We start from the raw sequence: 27,893 nt of genomic DNA, 5'->3' as shown, positions 1-27,893 counted from the left end.
CGCAAGCCGGCGAGACAAAGCATCTGCATTTTTGTGGCGTGAACCATCTTTGTGAATAATGGTCCGGTTGAATGAGTCCCACTGGCCCCTCAGGCGGAGTTGTTGAGTGTTGTCTGTACTCGAGGGTGATCGATTTCTGGGATAGATGTAGTGAGTTCCACCCGAACAGGCTTGCACTGTGGGAGCCCAAGCCATTTGCGTATGAAGGTGTTAGCTTTGGAATCCATCCTACTTACAGCTGATGAGGTGACTTCACACAGCTCCAGAGGCCCCATTACTCTAGGATAGAGAGTGAAGTGGTAACACCACACTTTGTACTCTCCAGGTAGATGGCTGGCATCGATCTTTGACAGGCCTGCTGAAAGCTGACGAAGGATGGTCTTCCCCATCTCCTTGTCTGAGAGACTGGATGTATAGAGCCTCTTCAGAAGCCTGGCTGTGCATGATGCAGTTTGCAGCAGGCAAGTGATGTCATCCATATAGCTCTTTAGCGGGGGAAACCTCCGGCCTACAGGCTGTCAAACTCCTCCCACCACCTGCCTTGCTCCAATCAGGATGACTTCAATTGCTGCCATGAAGAGGATGGGGGAGATGGGGCATCCATTGCAATCCCTACTTCCAGCTGCTGCCAGCCAGCCAATTTATGCAGCACGAAGCACATGTCCATATGCTGGAAGTTGCTCTTTACCATGGATTTGATGTTATCTGGGATGTACAAGAATTCAAGGGCGACGGCAATAAGCTGGTGCATTGGCCAGGTCTAGCCATACGACATGTAGATCTATTTTCCCCCTCTTCGCAGTCTGGATCTGTTCCCCCGAATAGGTCTAGCTTGGCTTCCACTGTGCCACGCAGAGTTCTTTGGCGAAGTTCACTCAGGTGTTCACCCAAGTTTCTCCACTCCTCAGCTTCGTTGGACTTGGGCCACTTGATCTTGCTCCTTCGTCCTGGACTCTTCAGACCTCTGGACCATTGGCTTGACTCTGCTCTTGGGTTACTTGGGTGTGCTACTGGGGTCAATCGCTGTGGATCGTCTGCATCCCTTTCTTCCTGCCCTGCCTCTGCAAGGTTGGGCCCGATCGCACTATGGTTTTCGACCCGGTGTTGGATCCCATCTAGCTGACCTGCCCTTTCATCTTTCCCATATGGATGCAAAGACCCTTGAGTGTCGTTCTTTTCTCCCATCCACAACCGCACTTCCGAAGAATTATAATCAAATAATAAAATGTACATTCTTGTGAAATGATCCTTTCAGCAGAAACATACTTTTACTTTTGATACTCTGTTAATTATACTGTACAGTTAGTTTTCTCTTCAACCAAAAGCATTAACCTACATGACCATTCTGCAGCTTGTAGACAAAATACTGGAAGTAATCAGTATTCCTGCTACTAAACCTCAGCTCTTCATGGGTATTTTGAGGTTCACAGACTGGTTCTTTGTCAAGGAAAATAAATGTTTACCCTGAACAAGATTTCACAAACAGTCGGACATTTTTTTCCAGGGAAAATGTTTAATTTTTGTCATAGTGAACATGGTGAGTCCAGAGCTGCTGTGGTGATCAAAGCAGAGCGATGGGTCTCCGACACATGAAAACAAACACCTGCCATTCCAGCCGTGTTTGCTTGAGGCTGTGCCGAGGCTACTCAAAACTGGATATTTGAATAGAGGCTACTGACTGAAGGCTGGCACACAATCACAAAGCATCATTAGTACCTTACAAGATTAAAAGGGAAATTCCACTCAGTTTGGGAAACAGGACTGCTTTGGTCTGAGAAAGTCCAGTCAACACTTGTTGACTTGACTTGACATGTTTATGCTCACTGTTTTGGCTCAGAATACAATCATTTCAAAACATTTGGTCTGCAGCCCATACTTCATTCCTTTACATCATCACACTCATCACTGGGGGGAAAACTGCTCTGTCACAGGTTGCATTCTTTGCTTTATAAAGAATTTAAAACTCATTGCATGGTATGAAAACTATGTCAAAAAGGGGGTTTTAATAACCTGTGATAAATATGACTCACAGCAAAGCTGTTAGACAGTGGGTTGTTTAGGACCAAAGGACTCTTAAACTGAGTGGGATTTCCTTGTAAGGCCGTGGCAGTGAAAAACAGCAGTATATTGTTGGAAGAGTTTTCAAGAAGCCAACACAGTTTTTGTTCAGCTGTTGGCAGCTGAGCATGTGTCGCAACCGGTCTGTGAAAGACATGCATCAGAACCTTTCTTCAGTGTCAACATTTTAAAAAATTGCATGAAATGGTCAGATTCAACATTTCAAGTGAGCTACCCAAAGCGTAAACATTCATTTTTAAATGTGAAGATCTGCATACAGTAACTACACAATGAAAGCAAGTCATCCTGACACGTCAACCCCTCCTGCAAGCACAGATAACTAAACCCAACCAAATCAAAACATTGCCATATTCCTAAACATTAACATTCTGGTTATGGAAATGTAGCTAAAACAATGTATAACACCTGCCTGTATCCATTTCTGTTGCAGCTGTGCATTTGGAGCACACAGTTAAAAGTGCAGAGCTGGGATGGACTGCGTCACACTAAACACAAAGTGTTGCATGTAGGAAAGAAATCCACTTCTGCACAGCGTCATGGCTGCGAGGCCTGAAATGTCTGACTCTTCAGCTGACCAATGGTGACTTTAATTGCCCCCCCCCCTTATATCTGGAAACACCCATAAAAAATATATTAAGAACAACAACAACAAAAAGATAAAATCTAAAATACATTTGCGATCACAGTGCAATAAATTCCAAGAAGATTCTCATCCAAAACAATTTCACCACTAACTCACGCATTGTTTAACACTGAGCCGAGATCAGCTGTTCAACCTGGGACCACTCTGTATCATCTGTTGATCATCAGTGCTGCACTCTAACTGTTCTCCGGCAGGTGGTGCCGTTAAACTGTATGATGGCAGAAACACAGACGTGGGGACCGAACGCACAACAAAATGGACCTCGTGTCTCTAAACCCCCTGGCTTTGTGAACAAGTAATATCACAACACTGACTACTACACAAGTAGTTGTTACCAATGCATATACAGTCAAGAATTACATGGATGTGGTCCGCCCATTTTAACTCCTTTTATAACAGGCTACTGTCAAGAAAGCGTAGAGGCCAGACTTTAAAGCATGGTACAGAAATCGAATTGAAGTCTCCTCCAGTCCGATAACAAAAAAAAACAGCTGCCTGGAGTTTGTGGTCGGGGATAGAACGGTTTGGATACAGAACACTGACCTTTTAGTAAATGACTGAGTCTATGAAATACTTGCAGGTTTGTAACTTCTTTAATATGAGGCTGAACTTTATTGCATCGTGGGCTTCAGTCTCACTACGCTCCTTCTTTTCCTGCCAGCCGGGAAACAACTCGCTGCATCGTGCTGTGACACACACACACACACACACACACACTAAAATCTGCTGTGTCCACAACAGTGTCCGGACGTGGAGGGGATTTAATCACACACAACCTCCCACTTTTTATGGAACAAAGAGTTTGTGTTGCGCTTACTTTCAAATGACAACAATTAGCTTAAAAGGGTGAGTCTTCTGTATCTTTATTATTGTCAAGAAATCCCATAAAAAGCCCAAAACAGACAATGACGTAATTTGTGTGTCTTGAATATCAAGACACACTCTTGTCCAAAAGCATCAGTGAACCTCACTGTTGCCCTGGGCGAGCTGTTCCTTTACTAACACACACACACACACACACACACACACACACACACACACACACACACACACACACACACACACACACACACACACCTTTATTTTGACTGTCCTACATATGTTCTGCTGCCAGAAACGCTTACTGGAGCACCAAAGTATATCAACTCACTGCTGAAAACTGTCCAACAAAACAGCTACAGTCTTTGATACTATCTTCCCTAGTGGGTGTTTTTTGGGGGTGAATAAATTGTTGCTTTCCTTATTGTTTTCCTCTGGATATCCAGCTTTTACACACAGAGGGCGGCAGAGGGAAACAGCCTGGCAGGTCTTTAGTGTTTGATGCTACAGGCGAGGCCCAGAGACGCAACAGCCACAGCTGATATGTGGGATTCAAAGCAGAAAGCAATCAAAAGACAATGCGAGAGCGTTGAGGTACCTCTGACAGTCTATGCTATGTTGTGTCTCGCAACCAGAGGAGGTGGTTTGCTGGTCTGCCAGCTGTTTTGTTTAAACTCACTAGTCAGTATACAGATGTTTGAAAAGGTGACTGAGGACCACACAGCCTTCTTCCTGCAACCTGGTGCTTTGAAAAGTCTGCGCTCCTCTGAACCTGTGACATCAGATCACCCCCCCCCAGCAGCAATGTGTCTCACACATCTCTGATTTGAATCTAAACCGCGCGGCTCAGAGGATGCAAACCGAGACGAGATAGGAGAAGAACCGTCCTCTCCGAACTGGAAGCTTAATGGTACTTGGTAGACTTCTGCTCTCAGTGCACTTCAGGGTGACCGTGGTCAGTCAGCGAAGACGACCTGGGTAAAGTCAATGACCTCAGAGTGGCGGGGGCTTGGGATGAACTACAGTTCAAAAGTCTGTCCCTCTTTTCCGTCTCTCCTCCAAAACCTCCCGCGATTCTCTCATCCTCGTTTGAATCACACGAGTCGGTGAAAAGAAGCATCCACTGCAACGTGATGAGAAAGTGAAAGTGTGTGAGCGGGCGGGAGCGGGGGAGGAGCTGCCGTTACCATATGTGGGATTCACAGTGAGTCATTTTGATGACGCCCACCCCTCCACCGAGCCGGCGGTAGTTCATTCCTCCGTACAACCTGGAAAAAGGGGACAAGTTAAAAAAAATGTGCAAAAGAACAATGTGCTTCAAAGTAGACAGAGTTTTAAGATGTGAAGATGCCAGCAGGTGGAGGAAGTGGATTTAACTGCTGATTCTGTTTGTGGGAGCTTCTGTTACAAATAGTTTAGTCAGTCTGAACAGAAAGATGTTTCTGTACAGGCCGGATATGCTAATGAATCATTAAGAGTCATTTATTTAAGAAATTTGTTTTGTACATTAAAACACCTCTTAAAACTTTGATGCAAACATTTTAACTTCTAATTTAAGCACAATAGAATATAGAATACAAATATATTTTTTTCTTTTCTAGATAATAAATCCAATTTCAATGCTTTCAATTTTTACAATATCAAAACAGGAAATTACAAATGCTGCTTCAAATGTATACCTCAAGTAAAGATTATGTAAATAAAAGCCAAATCAACATGCTAGTTTACAGATGATCCTATCAAATATTTTTCCTCCTATGGTTAATAATAATAATATCACAAATGATGTTTCAGACAGGCCCGCCTTAATAAAGAGGGGCTGTTTGTTTGTTCTTTTTTTAAATATGTCAGTTTCCCTCTTTTGCCAGTTTAGGAAGTTTGGTGTTGAGTGACTTAAAACATTTTTTTGCATAACTTTACATTCTAAATACATCAAAAACAATCAAAGCAGAGATCACTTTTTTTCCCCCATGAAATATCAGCTGATTCCCAGACTGTGCTAATTAACTGTTTTTATCTCTGTTCATTAAATAACATTGATGATAAAACAGACTGTGACGACACACAGGAGCCGTTTTGTTTGGCTGTAACAGAAGTTGGATAAGTGACACTTAGAAGCTTGACAAATTGAACTATAAACACACCAACAAATAATCTGTCATTAAAAAATAACAACTTCCTTTTAGCTGCTGACTCTGCGACCACAGCAAATATACAGAGCTATTAATTTTGCTAACAGACAACTGCAGAAGACTTCTTGTGGCTCGGGTCTGTCTGACAGCAACTCAACATCCTGCTGGATGATATCGTTTATATCCGTTTATAATATGTTGCAATCCTGTGCTGTCTGTACATCTGCTGTGTGTTGTCCACCTCAGCTGGGCTCTAAAGTATCACTATCAGTGTGAATGTGGAAAATGATTTGGCCCCTCCTGTGATCAATTCTAAGGTTGGCAAAACACATAAGATACCATAAGATATTGTTATTAGCAAAAAGCAGTAGTGTAGATAACATTCAGTTGGAGCATCTTCATTCCCATTTTGCACTGTGACTGGTTTAACTGAGCAGTGAATCAGGTCATGTCAACTGCCGTTAGATTACATCCAGGGAGTAACTTGATAACGGGCAAAAACCAGCTTGTCTGGTGCTCTCTGCAGCGAGTGTCTGTACAAAGATTGGTAGTAAAGGGAAGACGTTCCACTTTGTAAAACCACTGCACAATCAACGTTTCTGTAGTTTCAACAAATCTAAGAGTGATGCTCACAAGCAAACAGCTACATTTAAGCTTATGGTGTGCGTGTGTATAATGTCACAGATAAATATTGATTTAACATTCAGGTGGACATGAGTACCATATAGCAGACCGTACTGTAATGTGTTGTGGCATTTACCTCCATGTGTTGGCGTCAGGGTCGTAGACTTCTATAGTTTTGAGATATGTTGTCCCATCGAAACCTCCTACTGCCATCAGCTGACCATTCACCACTGCGAGGCCCACCTACAGACACACACAGTTGCACTTCTGTCTCACACAAATTATATGATAAGCAATAGAATACTTTAATATCCACTATGGAAACTTAATATGACATGGAAAAAAAAAACATACGTTAAATGTAGCTCTAGCCCAACACACGTATACACACCCCGCTCCGTCTGGACGTCATGGCCACTACAGGAGACCATTGGTTGGTCCGGGGGTTGTAGCGCTCTGCGCTGCTCAGTTCAGTCGTGTCGTCTCTCCCTCCGACAGAGTAGATCATGTCCTGATAGACGGCGCAGCCCAGGTGCTTTCTCCTGGTTCCCATCGGAGACACGGTGTGCCAGCGGTTTTCTTGAGGGTTGTAGCGTTCCACTGAGGGATGATGAGGAAGATGGAAAGTACAATAGTATTGTTTCAAATTTGCAATGAATGTTCCAGCCACTGCATTATGTATCAAAAACCGGAAACTGGATAACATTCTGTTGAGTCCAATTTGGCAAGCTAAAAGCAGAGAGCTACTCAGTCTTTCAAGGTATTGCACATGTTTTTAAGTCTCCATTTATGTGTTCACTCTACACAGACATAGAAATGCATTAGCGAACCTAAGGACACCTTTCTTGTTATTCCAAAACATCCTTCCTGTTAGTTGTGGGTTCGTTTAACTTAGTATGTACATGTGACTCGGTACCACACCTGTATTTAATGGGGACGTCCCATCAGAGCCTCCTACGGCATACAGGAATCCTCCCAGCACAGCAACAGCGACACCCAGTCGCCTGGTGCTCATGGAGGCCACACGAGTCCATTTGTTCTCTTTAGGATCATATCTGGAGGACAGGAAGGTCGGCATTCTGTTACACTGAGCTGGTACAATAAGTATGTTCCCATCAAAATACCTAACACTACCAATTGTTGGCTGCCAAAGCCAAAGTTGATTGTATCAGGTTTCCGTTTGGTTTCATTTTAATAAAAGACTTTTATTTAAACATGTACAGTTTAATATACACACAAGAATTCAGTGTGATACCTTTCTACAATGTTGAGGCAGGAAACTCCATCCTGTCCTCCCACAGCATACAGATATCCACCCAGCACAGCAACGCCCACGCTGGTACGACAAGTGCTGGTGGGGGCCACATCGCTGCTCCACTGGTTGGTCTTAGGATCATATCTGGAGACGAGAAAAACATTGAAACTTAATTTGTAGTTTCAGAAATGCGAACCGTTCAGTCAAACAGACGCACGTAGAGAACATTGGAGAGCAATAAATATCCTAAAGAGAAAGCTTGAGAAATCTTGGCTGACCTCTCCACCGAGTTGAGATACGACGAGCCGTCATGACCTCCAACCGCGTACAGCAAGTCATCCAGGACACTGACGCCGACTCCACACCGCCGCTTACTCATCGACGCCACCATCCGCCACTCGTTGGTCTGCGGATCGTAGCGCTCCACGCTGGAAATGGCGTCTCCGCTGCACCAACCACCAACTGCAGGGAAAGGAGGGCGAGGGTCAATGGAGTGGAGGGACTTTTTATAATCTTGTACCCTGGTAGTCGAGTCTACATAGTACTATAATGCACTGGTACAGATTTAAAAAAAAATATTTGATGCAGCAGGAAAAGATGATTGACCTGCAAAAAGAACCTCTCCACAGCGGATGGGTTTCCTGGGCCGGGTTCTGGGGCCCTGCATCAGCGGCCTCTCCTGTGGCAGCAGCAGGTAGTTTTTTGCCTCATCAACCAGGTCTCTGAAACATAACAAAAAAAAGGTACATGATATATACACAGTATGCTGCCAACGAAAAATCTGTAATATAGCCACTGCATCTCTGTTTAGATCAAACGAAAAAGTAGAAATTATAACTGATTGGGAAACCAGAAAATTCCTACATCTAGATCTGCACCAGTAGCATCTTTTCCAGCCAAAAACATTGCATGTTTGACAACTTTTAACTTCCAAAAACCGCTCCCACCTGCACTCCTCGTCACTCTTTATCAGAGGATCTGAACCCACAGTGCCCACCAGGAACTTGGGGCTGAGCAGTGGCAGACGGACGTGCTGCAGGACCTGTAGAACACACAGCCTCCAGTCAAAATGTATTCAAAGGGCATCAGCATGCGAGACTAGCCATATAATACTTAGATTATCAAGAAACAAGAGATAAAACAAGACATAACATATTAATCTGGCACCAAACCTGGGGGAGCTGAGGTCTGCGTTCCTGGATGCTGTATTTCACCCAGGCCATCACTGCGTTAAAAACCTGCTCTTCACTGCGCACGTTTAGCTCGTCGCTGGAGATGATGTCAATCAGCTGATTGGCAGGCAGCAGCATGAACTCCTCACTTTCCATTACCTTCGACAGTAGAGTACAACAGCACGTCAGAGAGGACAGTATGTTCACGGTCTACGGCGATCAGTCAGCACATTCATTCTCCCAACGTCGACATCTTGGCAGGTCAGAATGACAGTTGTATCCTTCATAGTTTTGCCTGTTGGCTTGTTGTAGCAGGAGAGAACAGATGCAGATGAGAAAATGAAAACCACTGCGCTGAGATCGCTCCAGGATCCTTGTTCTCGGCAGTTTGGCTTAGTGATATACTTCATAGAACTAGTGAGATACTTCATGGAACTAGTGAGATACTTCATGGAACTAGTGAGATACTTCATGGAACTAGTGATACTTCATAGAACGTAAGATACTTCATGGAACTAGTGAGATACTTCATGGAACTAGTGATACTTCATAGAACGTAAGGTACTTCATGGAACTAGTGAGATACTTCATGGAACTAGTGATACTTCATAGAACGTAAGGTACTTCATGGAACTAGTGAGATACTTCATGGAACTAGTGAGATACTTCATGGAACTAGTGAGATACTTCATGGAACTAGTGATACTTCATAGAACGTAAGGTACTTCATGGAACTAGTGAGATACGTCATGGAACTCGTGAGATACTTCATGGAACTCGTGAGATACTTCATGGAACTCGTGAGATACTTCATGGAACTAGTGAGATACTTCATGGAACTAGTGAGATACTTCATGGAACTAGTGAGATACTTCATAGAACTAGTGATACTTCATAGAACGTAAGATACTTCATGGAACTAGTGAGATACTTCATGGAACTAGTGATACTTCATAGAACGTAAGGTACTTCATGGAACTAGTGAGATACTTCATGGAACTCGTGAGATACTTCATGGAACTAGTGAGATACTTCATGGAACTAGTGAGATACTTCATGGAACTAGTGAGATACTTCATAGAACTAGTGATACTTCATAGAACGTAAGGTACTTCATGGAACTAGTGAGATACTTCATGGAACTAGTGAGATACTTCATAGAACTAGTGATACTTCATAGAACGTAAGATACTTCATGGAACTAGTGAGATACTTCATGGAACTAGTGAGATACTTCATGGAACTAGTGAGATACTTCATGGAACTAGTGATACTTCATAGAACGTAAGGTACTTCATGGAACTAGTGAGATACTTCATGGAACTAGTGAGATACTTCATGGAACTAGTGATACTTCATAGAACGTAAGGTACTTCATGGAACTAGTGAGATACTTCATGGAACTCGTGAGATACTTCATGGAACTCGTGAGATACTTCATGGAACTCGTGAGATACTTCATGGAACTAAGTCATTGCTGATAAACTTTGCCTCACTTGTGCTTTTTCTGCTGTGAAAAGTCAAAATGTCTGCACTGAAACAGGTGTGTCACTGAAGTGAAAAATGGAGTTACATTCACCACCAGATGTAGTGGTTTAACCTGCTGAGATTAGCTGTTGGCAGGTAAATTCAGCCCTTCTTGTTCCTCTCAATAAACAAAACAGATCAGCTGCTCAAACACCCTGAACGCTGATAAACTTTCACAGAGTTGATTTCAGATTGCGGCTGCTGACCAGCACGTCTCTTCACCGTGTTTTTATGGACATTAACATTCAAGCTATCACAGCTCCATTTTGTGTTGCATACGAGTACGTTTATGTAACAAAATAAATATGTTTAACTGCAAAAAAAAAAAAAAAAAAAATTCATAATAGGTGCAATTTAGAAAGAACACAATCTTAACTTCTACATTTAAACATAGCAGAACCTGAAGGGACCAGAGCGACTTTTTTATTAATTACAGTAGTTTCCTATACCAGATGTCAAAACCCAATTATGTAGTCCGTGCTGGAAATGATGGGTGTTGAACATTTTTCTCCCATCAAATTTGCAACAACTCCTTGTGACATTGCTGTAAGTAATCCCATTTTGTTTTCTTTGTCTGAAGACACTCACGCACAGACACATCAAACGCACACGCAGATGACTTCCGGCAGAGAGAAATCTTTAGAGTTGATTAGTTCAAGAAATAAACACTTAATTTTTTGGGGGGGACATATAGGAGCATCAGAGAAAAGTCATCTGGTTTGGTTTAAGTCGTTAGAAAATGTAAACACGACCAAACTTTTTAAACTAAGAAAATGATAAAAGGTATATGTTGTTAAACCATAACAGGAGAAGGAGGAACTGCAAGAGAAAGTTCCTTGAAGGTCCCATAGAGAAACAAAGTCACTGAGCGCTGCTCTTTAAATAAGGCGTTCTAATGCAAGTTCTAATGGGGCGAATCTATCTACGACCTATGAAAGCACTGTGGCTCACTGACGCTGCGTAAAGATGGCAAAACTTAATGCATTTAATACAAATAATGATTCATTTGACTGTAGCATGTCTGCTGAATGGGAGATCAAATATAATTCTAACGTGAATTAAATCAATCAGGTGTTACACTCCTATCTGCAACACTCCTTAACATTATGCATACAGAGCAGATCCTCTGCCTTTCTGTTTGACATTTATTCTGAAAAGCAACTCACTGTGAAACTCTTTTACAGTGGGTACGGAAAGTATTCAGACCACTTTAAATTTTTCACTCTGTTTCATTGCAGCCATTTGCTAAAATCAAAAAAGTTCACTTTATTTCTCATTAATGTACACTCAGCACCCCATCTTGACAGACAAAAACAGAAATGTAGAAATTTGTGCAAATTTATTAAAAAAGAAAAACTGAAATATCACATGGTCATAAGTATTCAGACCCTTTGCTGTGACACTCATATTTAACTCACATCCTGTCCATTTCTTCTGATCCTCCTTGAGATGGTTCTACTCCTTCATTGGAGTCCAGCTGTGTTTAATTAAACTGATTGGACTTGATTAGGAAAGGCACACACCTGTCTATATAAGACCTTACAGCTCACAGTGCATGTCAGAGCAAATGAGAATCATGAGGTCGAAGGAACTGTCCAAGGAGCTCAGAGACAGAATTGTGGCAAGGCACAGATCTGGCCAAGGTTACAAAATAATGTCTGCAGCACTCAAGGTTCCTAAGAGCACAGTGGCCTCCATAATCCTTAAATGGAAGAAGTTTGGGACGACCAGAACTCTTCCTAGACCTGGCCGTCCAGCCAAACTGAGCAATCGTGGGAGAAGAGCCTTGGTGAGAGAGGTAAAGAAGAACCCAAAGATCACTGTGGCTGAGCTCCAGAGATGCAGTAGGGAGATGGGAGAAAGTTCCACAAAGTCAACTATCACTGCAGCCCTCCACCAGTCGGGGCTTTATGGCCGAGTGGCCCGACGGAAGCCTCTCCTCAGTGCAAGACATATGAAAGTCCGCATAGAGTTTGACAAAAAACACATGAAGGACTCCCAGACTATGAGAAATAAGATTCTCTGGTCTGATGAGACCAAGATTGAACTTGTTGGCGTTAATTCTAAGCGGTATGTATGGAGAAAACCAGGCACTGCTCATCACCTGCCCAATACAATCCCAACAGTGAAACATGGTGGTGGCAGCATCATGCTATGGGGGTGTTTTTCAGCTGCAGGGACAGGACGACTGGTTGCAATTGAAGGAAAGATGAATGCGGCCAAGTACAGAGATATCCTGGAAGAAAACCTCTTCCAGAGTGCTCTGGACCTCAGATTGGGCCAAAGGTTCACCTTCCAACAAGACAATGACCCTAAGCACACAGCTAAAATAACAAAGGAGTGGCTTCGGAACAACTCTGTGACCATTCTTGACCGGCCCAGCCAGAGCCCTGACCTAAACCCAATTGAGCATCTCTGGAGAGACCTGAAAATGGCTGTCCACCAACGTTCACCATCCAACCTGACGGAACTGGAGAGGATCTGCAAGGAAGAATGGCAGAGGATCCCCAAATCCAGGTGTGAAAAGCTTGTTGCATCATTCCCGAGAAGACTCATGGCTGTGCTAGCTCAAAAGGGTGCTTCTACTCAATACTGAGCAAAGGGTCTGAATACTTATGACCATGTGATATTTCAGTTTTTCTTTTTTAATAAATTTGCACAAATTTCTACATTTCTGTTTTTTTCTGTCAAGATGGGGTGCTGAGTGTACATTAATGAGAAATAAAATGAACTTTTTTGATTTTAGCAAATGGCTGCAATGAAACAAAGAGTGAAAAATTTAAAGGGGTCTGAATACTTTCCGTACCCATTGTAAATGTGCCGCTGTGACAGCTGCTCTACTCTGTGCTGTGAACCCCCCCCCCCCCCCCAAAAAAAAATCTCCCGCGTGTTTGTCACATGTTTAACATCATGACTGAAGTTTAGCATCATGAGTCAACAGACTGCCTGGACTTTTTTTTTCTCCCATATTAACAATCCCTCGTCAAGCGCTAACACCAAACACAGAATCACACCAACAACTGTATTAGTTACAATGTGCTCACATCCTGAGGCTTGGAAAAAGGGAAGGTCAACAGAACAGGAGACGATGCAGAAAACAAACTCAACTTTGCTGATTGTATAACACTGTATGTAAACAGACACATGCTCTATTCCACATGCCTTCAATAAGGCACACACTACTGATATTCCTGATGAAACCATACAGCTCTGCCAGCAGTGTGGAGGGAAATTTAACCTCACAGCAGTGCCCTGTCTTTATATGCAAACAGAACTTTGACTAAATATGAAATCTGCGAGTCAAAATTTGTTTGCGTATGTAACCCACATTAGTTTTACCAGCAACTAAAGGGTTAACTCAAACATGCAATACCATGCAGTTTTTGAGGAGCTTTATTTATTTGATCGTTAACCAGACCGACTCCGAAGGAAAAAGTTTCTTTTAAGTCTGAGAAGAATCTCCGGTGAGTGACGAATGCGTTGCTAACAGTTAGCTGTTGCTGTAGAGCTACAAAGGAGGACAGTTGTTTAGTTGGGCTAAAGATATCTATCAGGAGAGAACAGAAAAAAACCAGTCAGAGATAAATATTAATTTGTTGATGAATATTATTTTACGTGGTTGATATCTGCGATTGTGGAGCTACATGTGACCGACGGGTCTTGCTAAGCGCTGGGGGTTAATGCGTCGGGACCTGTTGAACCGAGCGGGAACGATGATATATATATATATATATGTGTATACTATTTTACTGGTCATTTACTGTTACACCAACAATAGAGTTTATAAATTATAGTACTGACATCGTATTCAATTCTGCTGCATGCAGATTGTTTTTTTTGTATGGATCTGTGATGGAGACAGCGATCCCCAGAAACCTCCACAGAGCGCTGGAGCTGAGTGACCCTGTGATCCCTGATCATCTTTGCTGTGAGTGAAGCTGCATTTGGTCTTCTTGGATTCTCCTGCAGGAGCACTGAGGAGCAAAAAGATTCAGATAAGAGTTAGGCTGAGAGCCTCCAGACATACACTACCCGGGTAGTAGACTGAAAGACAATAGACTGAAACTGACTGACTGTGAGAGAAATACCGGTATTGGGGTTATTATTTGAATTTGTTATTTTTCTTTTATGTTGTTCCCTTGATTTTCTGTGTGTTAATGACTATAATAAATTGCAGTTCAGTTCCTTGTTTTAAACTGCAAACATTTGCCGTGTTTCATTCACTCCCAGAGCGACCTAAAGACAGTCCTAAACTTAACACAGGAAATCTAGTGTGTTACATAGATACTACACGTGCATAGTTTTAAAAGTGTTTTTTTTAATCTATGTGCGTACCTCCTGAAAATTGTGCTGGGTGAACTTGTCTGCAATGCGGAGCAACTCGCGGCAGGAGTGTGTGTCTGCGAAGGCCCGGATGCCCAGACAGTTGGATGGATCCAGCTGCCTCTTGAGGAACTCGCAGCAGGCCTCCTGGATTTCAGCCAGCTGGAGAAGGCAGGCTGCAGGGAGCAGCGTCTGGACGTTCCCTTCCTCTACAGTCACCTGGGAGGGCGGAGGACAGGACAGCAGAGACTCTTTGACGTGTGCAGCATTTATAGTTTTGACATGAAGTTTCCAGCATTAAGGAGTTTAAGAAAGAGATGTGGTCTGTGCAGTCCCTCCATTCTCACTCAAGGAAACCCTGCAGCTCCTTCTCAGTCTCCATGAAGTATTTGAAATTGTTCTTTGGATTTTTTTTTTTAGAAGACCTCACTGTCCTCTGACGGACATGGTAAAGTGTTATATCCCTCTCCTGATTGGTATTTTTTAAGGACTTTACCATCGATTTGTTTGTAGAGTTCTTTTGTTTTCCAGGATATTGACTGAATATCGGTTCAGATATTAATCTCAAATCATTGTTATCGCCATTCAGCATTTGCAACCAAAACAACTGGCAACTAGGGAGGTTTTTTTGTACTTCAGATGAAGACTAAACTATGTGTATCTGAGTTTAGATCAATTTGTAAAGATTTGTTTCTACTCTGACATTCTTCCTGCTCATCCCTGCCAAATATTCCTAATTACTTCCACTATAATTCTAGTTTAGGGATGCAACTATGTTCATTATCAATTAATCTCAATTAATCATTTGGTCTGTAAAACATCAAGAAGCAGTCCAAAATATGTATTACATGTTTCCTTAAATCCAATGCAACATCACACATGCCTTGCAATGTCTGACCAATAGCACAGAACTAAAACACCTTTGATTAATTATAAAGCAAAACAAGAAAGGAAAAAAAAAAAAAATCAGCCAATTCTCAAATTTGAGAACCTAAAATTAATCAAATATTTGGCACTTTTGCTTTAAAATTGTTTACAATTTTCAAAATAGTTTCCAGTGAATTATGCCTCAATCCACTAATTGCTGCAGCTTTGTTTAATTTTGTAAAACAACCAAAAATTAATTCAATGTCAAAGTCAAACTAAGGTGAATTTCTTTGAGGCAATGTTTATCCAGCCTGATGATCAGGGTCATGAATGCAGACAAGATTAAATACATCTCAACTTTTTAAAAAGCCCCTTCCCTTGATAGTGTTCATTCACAACAGCCCTCGACGACTGAAGCAGACCCACATTTTGAGTCATCTTCAGTAGCTGTTGTGTTTCCCATTTTGAGGAGATATTAACATGATATTTAGCTTCAGTTTATGACTGCATGTTTGTGGTGCATACTGTTATGTATCCTAATCGAATGCTCCTATTCCTACCTGGGAGGTGTAGGCAAAGTCGATAAGCAGCTCCATGGCTCTCTCGTCGATGTCGCGGATGACCACTTCAGTCTGCCTGCTCTCTGCCAGCTCTCCAGTAAACATCGCCCTGTGGAGAACATGGAGATCCGGATTCAGTTAATCTTCCACCTGATTACTGCCTTTCAATTTAAATATAATGGCCTTTTTTCTATCCACAGGGGGTTACTGCGTACCTGAAGTAGGGGCTGCATGCGGACAGGATCACGCGATGAGCATAAATCTTCTTGGCACCCACCACCAGCACAACGTCGCAAAGCTCCCGGTGTTTTCTCAGCAGGTTGATCACCTCCAGGGTCTGCCGCGGGTGTTTGTCGGAGACGTAGGGCATGCGTGCAGGCTGGGGGACCCCTTCAGGGAGCTTGTTGGGGTCCCCCAGAGTACAACGGCTGGTGATGTCCATTCCAGTGGCGTCTTGGCGTGCGCTGGTGGCCCTTCACAATAACCAGATGGACAATAATTTAAATCAGTAAATATCTATTTGACAGCTTAATAGCTCATTTTGCTCAGTAGTTAAAGGGCAAATCCACACTAACAATATAATTCAATTCATTTTATTTATTGTGTAAAAATCTCTGTAGAACATGGTTCCAAGTTGGAAAAATAGAGGAAATATTAAAACAAAAAGTTCAAAACAAACACAAAGAACAACCTCATTTATAGCCAACTAGTTAATTTTTACAAGTAAATCTCTTCCTTGATAAACCAGGTGTGCTCACCTTCCCCACTGCTCTACGTGCATTACTGTGCTTCTCTTTGGACTTCCTGCTTCTCAAGCAGTGTAGACGCTTTTCTGCTTGCTCTTGCATTTTTCTGCTTTTATTTCTCTTTCTCTTTTGTGATAATCTATGAGGAGCCGCTTCTGGAAAACTCCAGATTACTCTTACTTTTTATTTTTGAAGTTTGAGTAAGCGATTGCCATTTTTCAAAATTTGTTATGACCTCTTCATTACTACGGGAGCAAAGCCTCCCAACAGCACGGTGGCTAGCTAAGGCTAATTAGCAGCTAAGCTAAAGCTAAGTAGCAGCAAGATGTCTCCCTTCTCCACGGACGACTACCACAAACTCCTGCAGAAGATTGCAGTCCTGGAAACAAAAATCCATTGACTAGAAGTGAACGTAGAGGTAATTGGACTGTGTGGGAATGATACTACTTTACTATGGACTCAAAACATTGGACAAGAGCAATCTAAGACACAGCTAAGTAGCACCACCAAGGCTACCAAGAAACAGGAGGGCTGTGTAGCAGATAATACATCTTCAAATGATAGTCCTCCCTGGAACTCTCGGTGCAAAGCCGAAGAGTAAATCATACCCTCAGGATATGGGAGGGCGACTAACAGGCAGAGCCCAGCGCCCTGAGATCTGTGATGCGACTGGCTGGTCTGCATTACCACACAGGCAGAACACCTCCTCAACCCCTGTACTTGGCAAGACACAGCTAAGGACAGCTGCAAAAAGTAAAACCAGCACACAAAAAAAACCTCCACAACAACCAAGCCTACAACTTGAAAACAGATTTGCTCCATTATCGCAGGATCCTAAATCTCTATCTGATGAGCTGGATAAGCAGCTATCTTCTCAAAGCAGGTTAAGAACTGAGAGTAAATCTGAACGTAAAAGGCCACAGGGAAAGCTAATGACTGGGCCTGAGACTGATTGTGGGTGACTTTGCTGTAAAAGAAGTCAGAAGGATGTGCAGCAAGAATACCAAAATACTCTGCTTTTCTGAATGATATGGTCTTTGACATGAGACAAAATCCTGGACATCGTGGTTGAACTTCCAACGGTGAAAAACATCATGGCGCATACAGGAAGCTGTGATGTTGTGAAACAACAGTCTGAAGTTCTGAAGCGAGACTTTATTGATCTGTTAAACACAGTCAGCTCTGTCAGTGCTGAGGTGTTTATCAGTGGCCCTTTCCCACCAGTCAGAGGAGGAGATGAAAGATTCAGCAGGCTGTTTGCACTGAACAAATGGTTGTCAACTGCATGTACTGTTCATTCAGTGCATCTTATCAACAATTTCTGCCTTTTCTGGGAGCGCAGACATCTTTTTAAGGCAGATGGAGTTTGCCTGAACAAGTCAGGGGTAAAATTATTTACTTGTAACCGATTTTATTTCCTGCATCACCCATTTGTTCCCGCTGCCGAGGGCAAGAGACAAGAGGAGTCTAAACAAGACCAGTCCGCATTGCCGTAGAGACCTTCAGGGAAAGATGCCCCCGCCTAAGGAGAGCTAAGAGGAGGAGTCTCCTTCCTCTGATCACCCACCTTCTCCCTCCCTCCGAGAGCACCTACTTCCATCCTCCTGACTCCATCCAGGTCCCCCTCACTCCCTCACTCCCTCCCTCCCTCCCTCACCTTATTTGCTACCGTCGACAGGCTAACAAACCCTCCAGTGTCAGTAGCTGCTGAGCTCCAATCCACTTGGGCATGCAATCAATTTGCCACCTTTTTTACTGACAAAATTCAGAACATTAGACAAGCAGTAAGTGCCTCCACACCAACCACAGGATATGTGTTGTCCCCGTCTCTCAATAATATCCACTCAAATATCATGGCACAATTTCATTCAATCAACCATGGAGGCATTGAAGACATTATACAACATCTTAAGTCCTCCTCCTGCTGCTTGGATATTATACCAACACACTTTTTCAAAAATATTTCTAACTGCATGACTACTGATCTCTTACAAATTGTAAACGCATCCCTTCTCTCAGGTGTCCTCCCACAGGCCCTAAAAACTGCAATTATTAAACCACTCCTAAAAAAAAGGCTAATTTAGTCACCGCAACAATGAGAAATTATAGGCCAATATTAAACCTCCCATTTTTAAGTACAATAATTGAAAAAGCTGTTTTTCAACCGCTAAACAACTTCTTGGCCATAAATAATTGTTTCGAATGTCTTCCAGTCAGGCTTTTGACAGCACCACAGTACTGAAACTGCTCTTGTTAAGGTTTTCAACGACATCCACTTAAACACAGACAATGGCAGAATTTCAGTCACTGGATCTCAGTGCTGCATTTGACACTGTTGACCATGATATACTACTAGACAGACTAGAAAACTGGGCTGGACTTTCTGGCACAGCACTAAACTGGGTTGAATCCTACTAGAAGGACCGAGAATACTTTGTGTCTGTAGATAATTACATATTAGAGCAGACTAAAAGGACATGTGGTGTTCCCCAAGGTTCAATTCTGGGGCCTGTTCTGTTCAACATCTACATGCTTCCACTGGCTCAAATTATGGTAAACAACAAAGTGTGTTATCATAATTATGCAGACAACACACAAATCTACATAACTATATCGCCACGGGACTATAATCCCGTACAAGGGTTGGGTAAATGCATTGAACAAAACAACAACTGGATGTGCCAGAATTTACTTCAATTAAACAAGGCTAAAACAACATAGTTGTTTTTGGTGTAAAGGAAGAACGTTCGAAAGTCAGCGATCAGCTTCAATCGCTGATGTTAAAAATCTAGGTGTGGTCATGGATTCAGACCTCAATCTGAACAGCCATATTAAGACAATTACAAAATCAGCCTACTGTCACCTGAAGAATATATCGAGGATAAGAGAATTTATGTCTCAAGAGGATTTGGAAAAACTTGTCCATTAATTTATCTTCAGTAGACTTGACTACTGTAATGGTGTGTTTACAGGTATCTCTAAAAAGTCAATCAGACAGCTGCAGCTGATTTAGAACGCTGCTGCTCGACCAAGACAGTGGATCATATCACTCCAGTTCTGAGCTCTTTGTACTGGCTACCTGTCGAACAAAGAATCCACTTTAAAATCCTGCTGTTGGTTTATAAAGCACTGAATGGTTTAGGGCCAAAATACATTTGTGATCTGCTGCGACCTTCTGAACCATCCCAACTCCTCAGGTCGTCTGGAACGGGTCTCCTTTCTGTTCCCAGAGTCAGAACTAAACATGGAGAAGCAGCGTTCAGTTTTTATGCTCCACTTATCTGGAACAAACTCCCAGAAAGCTGCAGGTCTGCTGAGACTCTCAGCTGCTTTAAATCAAGATTGAAGACTTTTCTGTTTGCTGCTGCCCTTAATTGAACCAGATTTAAGGATGCTGATAAATGTCTTCTATTTCTGCATTTTTCTACAGCATTTTATTTCTGAAACTGCACTGTAACTTTTATTCTATTTTTAACTTGTTTAATGTTTTAATGTCTGTTTTTAATGTTTTAATCAATGTTTTTAATGGTTTTTAAATGTCCTTTTCTTTTACCTTATGTTTTGATGCTTTTAATGGTTTTATGTGAACCACTTTTAATTGCTTTGTTGTTGAAATGTGCTCTACAAATAAACTTGCCTTGCCGGTAAGATACAGTCTTCCAACTTTTTGATTGACTTGCATACAGCCGCAAAAGATCAGTGGGGGCAAAGGATTGAAACTAAAGTCCAAGCCGTAAACCGCCGTGAACGTAGAAGCAGCAAAAGTACCGAGAGCTGAGAACACGGAGACTTTATAAACGTTTCTTTCTCTTCCCCAGCACAGTTTGCCCTTGGTTGGCGCTGGTACCTTGCAGGACCACTGGGGGGCAGCTCAGGGCAGCTATCACTGCCGTGAGGCTGGTGGCCAAATTCAAACTGGTATTTTAGATATTCTTTGGTCTTATAAAGCTTTTAAAATGATCAAAGGATGTACGATACACAGATCTATGAAACAAGTCTGCTGCCATTGCACACCCCTAGTGAACCAAATATAGTTGGGGGAATGGCCGGTGGATACAGCAGCCAGCGTAAATTTATCCACACCCATCGGCTCACTCAGTATACCCCTCCATCTTTTTCAGGATGTTGGTACAGGATTCTTTTGGTTCCAGGACAGGGATTCACTACAGATCAGGTTCCCAGCCAAAAATCCCTGACACTGGAAAACACCCATGTCAACATGTGTCATTATCATTATGGGTGGGACCTTCACGCCAGTACCATTTTTATAAACTCAATAGTTCTGTAAATATATTCACCACAAAAGGTTGTGTTTAAATCTTGGGATCTCTTCAAACTCCTAAATGTAGAAAGAAATCCCCTTCGGTGATAAATTCATGAAATACAATGCAAAGTAATGCAATCCAAGACAATTTAAGCAAACCTATCTGACATGCTATTTTTACTTAAATCTTACATTACAAACTGGAGGTGTGCGGTTTAAGAAAAGTGACCATTTACTAGACGGAGAAGAGAGATGTGATTTGTTTTACAAAAATTAGAGGATCCATTTGATTTATACTGAGACAACAAGGTCATGTTATCTCGTCCCCCGTCGTTTTCATTCTGGCCTTTCATTACGTCTCTTGTTGATCCGCCGACATTGTGGAAGTGCAATTCTCAATTGCTTGAGTACTCCAAACTGAAATTTGTAGTGTTGGATGGAGCTGACATCTGTGTTACAATAACTTTGTAATGTAACACATTAGCAACATGTGCCGCAGGTTCAATAAAGCCAAAAAAGCCCATTTCTATTAACAAATTATATTTATATTTTCTATTTCACGGATATGCATTTTTTTTTTTGTCATTCGTGACAAACAGTTCAGAGCATTTGGATTATCTTATTGTCCTATGATGTTGCTGGGTTGTATATATCCTGGGTTTAGTATTTTTTATAGGATTATGGGGTATCTCTGGCTGAAATAATTAATCAATTAAGTAAAATTAATTTGCTACTTTTTTTACGTTCACTTCAGTCTTTTTTCCAGCACAAATGATAAACATTTGCTGGTTTAGCTTTTTACAATGTGAATTATATTCCTACTTTTCAAGTAGAATTCCTACTTTTAATCATTTATGATAGAAAAATAATTATTGCTTTTTTCTGGACTGTTGGATGGACAACATAAACCATCTTACCACTATTTATTCCTATAATCATAATCTGAACAATTAATCAATAAACCAAGAAAAGAGGAAGACTGATTTATAATAAAAGCAGTCCAAGAGTTAACTTCTGCCTCAAAGAATCACATATTATGCAACCCCTTTTATGAAAAAGTTGTAAAATATAAATAAAAGCAAAATGCAATTGTTTGCAAATCTCATAAACCCATATTTAATGGTAAAAAGACCATAGACAACATATCAAATGTTGAAACTGAGAAATTGTATTGTTTTATGAAAAATATATGCTCTTTTTGAATTTGATGCCAGCAACACATCTCAAAAAAAATTGGGACTGGGCAACATAAGATTGGAAAAGTTGTGTAAAGCAAAAAAAAAACCAAAACACCTGGTGGAACATCTCACAACTAATTAGATTAAATGGCAACAGATCAGTAACATTATTGGGTATAAAGAGAGCATTTCAGAAAGGCAGAGCCTATCCGCAGTGAAGATGGTGAGAGGTTCATCACTATGAAAGACTGTGTGGGAACATAGCACAACAATTTAAGAATAATGTTCCTCAATGTAAAATTGTAAAGAATTTGTGGATTTAATCATCTACAGTACATAATATCATTAAAACATTCAGAGAATCTGGAGAAATCTCTGTACACAAGGGAAAAGGCCGAAAACCATTATTGGATGGTGGTGATCTTCAGGCCTTCACTGCATTAAAAACAGACACCATTCTGTAGTGGAAATCATTGTCTGGGCTGAAAACAACTTCTGAAAACCGTTGTCTGTGAATACAGTTCATCACTGCATCCACAGATGCTGGTTAAAACTACCATGCAAAGAAGAAACCAGATATAAACATGATCCAGAAACACCGCCGCCTTCTCTGGGCCGGAGCTCATCTCAGATGGATTGAGGTGAAGTGGAAAACTGTCCTGTGGTCTGACAAATCAAAGTTTTTGATTATTTTTGGAAATCATGGACGCCATGTCCTCCCGGCTTAAGAGGCGAGGCACAACCCATCTTGTTATCAGCGCTCAGTTTAAAAGACAGCATCTGTGACAGTACAGGGATTAGTGCACATGGCATGGGTAGCTTGCACATCTGGGAAGCAACCATGAATGCTGAATGATGTATATAGGTTTTGGAGCAACATCTGCTGCCATCCACACAACATCTCTTTCAGGGAAGGACGAGCTTATTTCAGCAAAACAATGCAAAACTAAGATCTGTATATATTACAACTGCATGGCTCAGTAGTAGAAGAGTCTGGGTGCTAAACTGGCTTGCCTGCAGTCTAGACCTGTCACCTATTTAAAAAAAATATGGTGCATCACGAAACAAAACAAATACAAAAAAACAGACAAGGCAAGAATGGGACAACATTTCAATTGAAAAACTCCAGCAACTGGTCTCCTCAGTTCACAAATGTTTCCAGAGTGTTGTAAAAAGAAGAAGTGATACAAAACAGTGGTAAACATGCCTTTGTTCCAACTTCTTTGAGATGTGTTGCTGGCATCAAATTCAAAATAAGCACATATTTTACATAAAACAATAAAATGTCTTTGTTTTAACACTTGATATGTTGTCTTTGGTCTATTTGGAATTAAATATGCGCGTATGGGATTTGCAAACCATTGCATTAAGTTTTTTATTTACGTTTTACACAGCGTTCCAACTTTTTCAGAAACAGGGCTATACACTGCAATTTCTTTGACAGATTTAAACATTTCAATTTCACAGCATGGAGACTACCTACACAAGCCAGAAGGGATCTCATCCCTCATGGTTACTTTACACAAAACTGCACATATTACAATTGCATGGCTCTGTAGTAGAAGAGTCTGTGTAGTAAACTGGCCTGCCTCCAGTCTAGACTTGTCACTTACTTAAAAAAAATATGTCTGGTAAATAAGTTATTCTTTTCACAAAAATTCACACAGTCCATCTTTATCACCTGGCAATATGTCCCTCTTCTTTTTTTATGTTTTAATGTGCACAAGCAAATTTATTAAGAGTTATTGTCAGATCTAGTTTATAGACCTGGATTTGGTGGTAAACTTTTTGCGAGCACTAAATTATTTATTTATTTCTGTATGTGGTTTTACTAAATCTAACAAACATGATCACACTAAGCCGTCACAGAAGGTGGTTATCAACTCGCTAAGTTGACCCAGGGTTTCCTAAAAGAGCGTCGATCTCATTCACATAAAATGGACAGGGTTTACAGCATCTGAACAATCACAAACACGTGCGAGTGTACTGGCAGCAGAGCGGCTCATTTTACAAACAAAGAGCATTCTATAATGTCAGACAAATACGAAGAAGTTAAACACATATAAATGTCTAAATAAATATTTTCAGAAGGTATACATGTATACGTTAAAAGTAGTCAAAATATCACTGCCCCATCATCTGGCCAAAAGTAGACCCGACTATAATTACATTTGTGTATTCAATCTGTTGCTTACATGTATTTTCCAGAAACAGATTTATTGCCAGGTAATTTGGTAAAACTCAAGTACTGAGAAAAGTACAACTAACGCAGGAGGTATATAAATAAAATCTTAGGATAAAGTACACAATATGCACTTGTGTAAATGTACACATTATAAAGAATATGTCTAATGTGCAATGTAATACTACAGAGAATATTAACAATTGCAGAAATGTAATGTGTGAAAAATCTGATTATAAATTTTAATGTGATTTTCAACTTTTTTTTTTTTTTTTTTAAACACAGCCCCAGCATTGTTAAACAGTTTCTTCAAAGAAATAAAAACATAACTCAAAGCCATAGGTAGTCTTTCATATCTTACGAGTACAACAAGTACAAGGCATTATTGGTGCTTCAATCAGTCTCTGTTGAAGGATGATATCTGTGTACAAGTGCACCATGAAATTAAATATATACTACTTGTATAAAAATTGTCAGGGAAAGCCAAAGAGTTTGGCTGGTCTCTTGACCTTCTGCCCTCCACAGAGACTCTCTCCCTGGATAGCCTGTGATTGGTGATGACATTTTCCAAGAGAATTGATGGGTCAGTAGGCTTTTTATACATTTTGATCGGTTATCTTGAACTAAACCTGCTCCGGAGCAGTTGCTGTAGGTTTAGGTCTGCAGCATAAGTTACCATGGCGATGTATCCCAGTAAGAAGTGTGCCCTGAAAACGCAGACTTGTATGTATAGGTAGCTTTCTAACCACAAATCTTACTTGGTAGTACAGGCCTCTGCTTCCCATCACCCCTTTACATAACTCAACACTCAGACATTAACCCCAACAGACAGACTCTGACTACAGGTTGAAATTTTAAAACCCATCAAGGCAGTACAAATAATGTTAGATCCACACATTCCTCTTGGCAGCTGCTGAGAATTTTGGTAGAGTCCCCTTCTACCAGCTTCTGATCAAGAGGAAATATTACAGCTGGAATTTGTCTGCTTTGTTGACAATCTTGACACAACAGGATGGGTGTCACTGAGTCATGGGGAGTCTTTAAATTTCATTCTGGACCATGCTATAGTGGATAACTTGATTCAGAGTAGAGTACAATTGTTTTTGACAAGGACATGCAACATCAACCACAGTAGTATAGTTAACAACCCATTCTAGTTTCTCAGTCTGTAAATAATCCGGTGAAAGTATCATAAACACATTCCATCACACTTCAATACCACACCTACCTGCGCATTAGCTTTGCATCCATGCACTGAAGAACAATGTTTGGTCCCACACCTTCAAGTTAACCTATAAAGACAACAAAGCAAGTAAGACTCTCTTTGCAGTCAGTCCATCCAGTTTAGCAAATCTAAAATCGTTCACCAGAGCGCTCTTTCACATCCCCTCTTGTAGTTTTTAACTCAAATCTAATCTAGTTTTGTGATTCTTGCCTGCTGATGGTAAAGCAATGACATGGTCGTGTGAGGGCGGACACAGGTTTGTTTCTTGCAGTTTGATGTGTTACCTATCAAATCTGATCTGTAGCCATTTCTCACACCTGTGCATTCAAATTATCACCCTGCAATAAATCCTGTTGTTGTAAAGTTTACAGTGTATGTTTTTGTTGGCACGGTCAGACAGGTGCTTAGTTTAATCATTTGGGGACTAGAATTAGCTGTGATGATGTTTTTGACTTTGCAATTCAGTTTCTGATCGACACATCACGTTCTCATAACACCTACACCAACTACAGCTTGTGTTATGTGGGTTGCTGTGACAAGGTATCCAGCTGGGTGAAGAGGAGAAATACAATACAGTTCTTCTCCATTAGTTTTCCTTTCTAAATAGGCTATAATGAGCTTTGGCATTTTCATTTGGTGTGGTAGCAACTGTAAATCTGATGCTGAAAACAGGAAGTGAGTTTGATAATCAGGTTGTCACAGAATCCAGCAGCGAGCTAGAGCACAGATTTAAAGATAACATTGGACTGGCGTTAATAATCTTATCTGAGATCATCATTATATTAGCAACACCTTTAAGTGAAGACATCCCCAAAGTCAACCCTATCACTTAACGTAACGCTTACGGTGCTTACAAGGTAGCACCAGGAGTTATTTGTTTCTAGCCACATTCCTAGCATGTCTAACAAGTAGCTTAGCTAAATCAGGCTGTTGGTTTGTTAGCCCTTTTAAAACAGGATGGGCAGCCAGCTAGCTGGTTAGCTAATACATGGTTGTAGCGAGCTTTATCGACAGTTGTAGCGGATATGAATGAGCTGAATAGAAGGACTGCGTGCAGTGAACTATGAAAAGCAACGAGGTAACACTGGCCAACAAACGTTGGTTAACTTTGACCATTACCCGAGAATATCTAGGAGCGCTAACTAGCAATGTGCTAACAGGCGATTCTTATCACAATAAAAAAAAACCTACCACAGACTGGATACAACTAAAGACAACGATGTATAACAATAAGCGAAGACATTTGTGAGCTAGCTAATACATTCAGGATATTTGTGGCCTTTTAAGAATCTGTCTCAGCATCAGGTCACAAACCACGGATTGGATATAAAGAACGGAAATCCTATTTGGTAATAAATTCCCATTGAAGCGCATGTTGACGATGTTAACACGGACTACTGTGCAACAAAGAAGCCGACAAAGTGTAAGACATGTTTTACCTTATATTCCCATCCTAACGACAGACACAAGTCGGCCAGGCTGCTAATGTTTACAATTTTAAGCCGCTGGTTAAACGACGGAGCTTTTCTTCCTTGGTAATATGCGCATGCCAAATACCAAGCGCCACTTCCGGATATGTATGTTTTCAAAATAAAAGTTTGAGATTACGTCATCAAATAATAGATGAAGACAAGTAGGCAAATGATATAGAAAGTTGCATACATCTTCAATTTATGAAATATATGAAATAACACTAAGGAAATATTGATGGATTACATGTACTTAAAGAATATACTTGTGTTTGTTACCACATGGGAAGGTGTCTATGCTCTTCCTGGTCATATCCATTTAGTTGAACTTGCACAAAAAAAATGCACATTCCATCAGAATGTGCTAATTTAGTTTTCATATAAACCTAGAAATAAAGGATGAGAATATAAAACATTAAAAAACACAAAATGTAGAAGTGCTTCAAAATATTTCAGATTTGGAAATATTTCAAGGTCAGCAATCACTTGGGGCATTGACCATTTTAACACCTTTGTACAAAAGGTCAGATTTCCTTGAACTTTATTAAGTCAGCATTAAGATGACACTCAGGTGAATTTGATCAACTCATCAGAGGCTAGTTCAAGTGAAATTAACCAGCAGCCATTGATCACCTGTTGGTGGTGATGGTTATTCTTCATGTTTCCAGAAAAAACATTGCTTATTAAGTTTTATTGGAAGCATGCATTTTCAAAAAATAGGTCACATTGGCCAAGGAAAAAAAAGAACAACACTTAGTGGTGCAGCTGTTTACTTTAATCCCTATATCAGATATCCACTGTGATAGTCCATTTGTGCAGTTCATATAT

General features: G+C 41.0%; 1 protein-coding gene across 1 annotated transcript; it reads right to left on the bottom strand.

Moving 5' to 3' along the window:
- Positions 1 to 1,493: 1,493 nt before the first annotated feature.
- Positions 1,494 to 27,134, bottom strand: klhl20 (kelch-like family member 20). The gene is made up of 14 exons (XM_069164411.1): positions 27,036 to 27,134; positions 25,600 to 25,663; positions 16,217 to 16,474; positions 16,002 to 16,110; positions 14,587 to 14,793; positions 8,725 to 8,883; positions 8,500 to 8,594; positions 8,159 to 8,274; positions 7,831 to 8,014; positions 7,553 to 7,696; positions 7,219 to 7,352; positions 6,689 to 6,897; positions 6,434 to 6,540; positions 1,494 to 4,809 (listed from the first exon to the last, which is right to left on the bottom strand). Exons 2-14 carry the CDS (start codon positions 25,620 to 25,622, stop codon positions 4,725 to 4,727), a joined length of 1,830 nt encoding a protein of 609 aa, XP_069020512.1. The 5' UTR covers positions 25,623 to 25,663; positions 27,036 to 27,134; the 3' UTR covers positions 1,494 to 4,724.
- Between the last annotated feature and the right edge of the window lie 759 nt (positions 27,135 to 27,893).

The sequence above is a fragment of the Embiotoca jacksoni genome, unplaced genomic scaffold (assembly GCF_022577435.1).
Source record: "Embiotoca jacksoni isolate LCO1_2020_lvr unplaced genomic scaffold, fEmbJac1.0.p SCAF_31, whole genome shotgun sequence".
Lineage (NCBI taxonomy): Eukaryota > Metazoa > Chordata > Actinopteri > Embiotocidae > Embiotoca > Embiotoca jacksoni.
The sequence above is the reverse complement of the archived record's forward strand: the minus strand, read 5'-3'. Positions and strand labels throughout refer to the sequence as shown.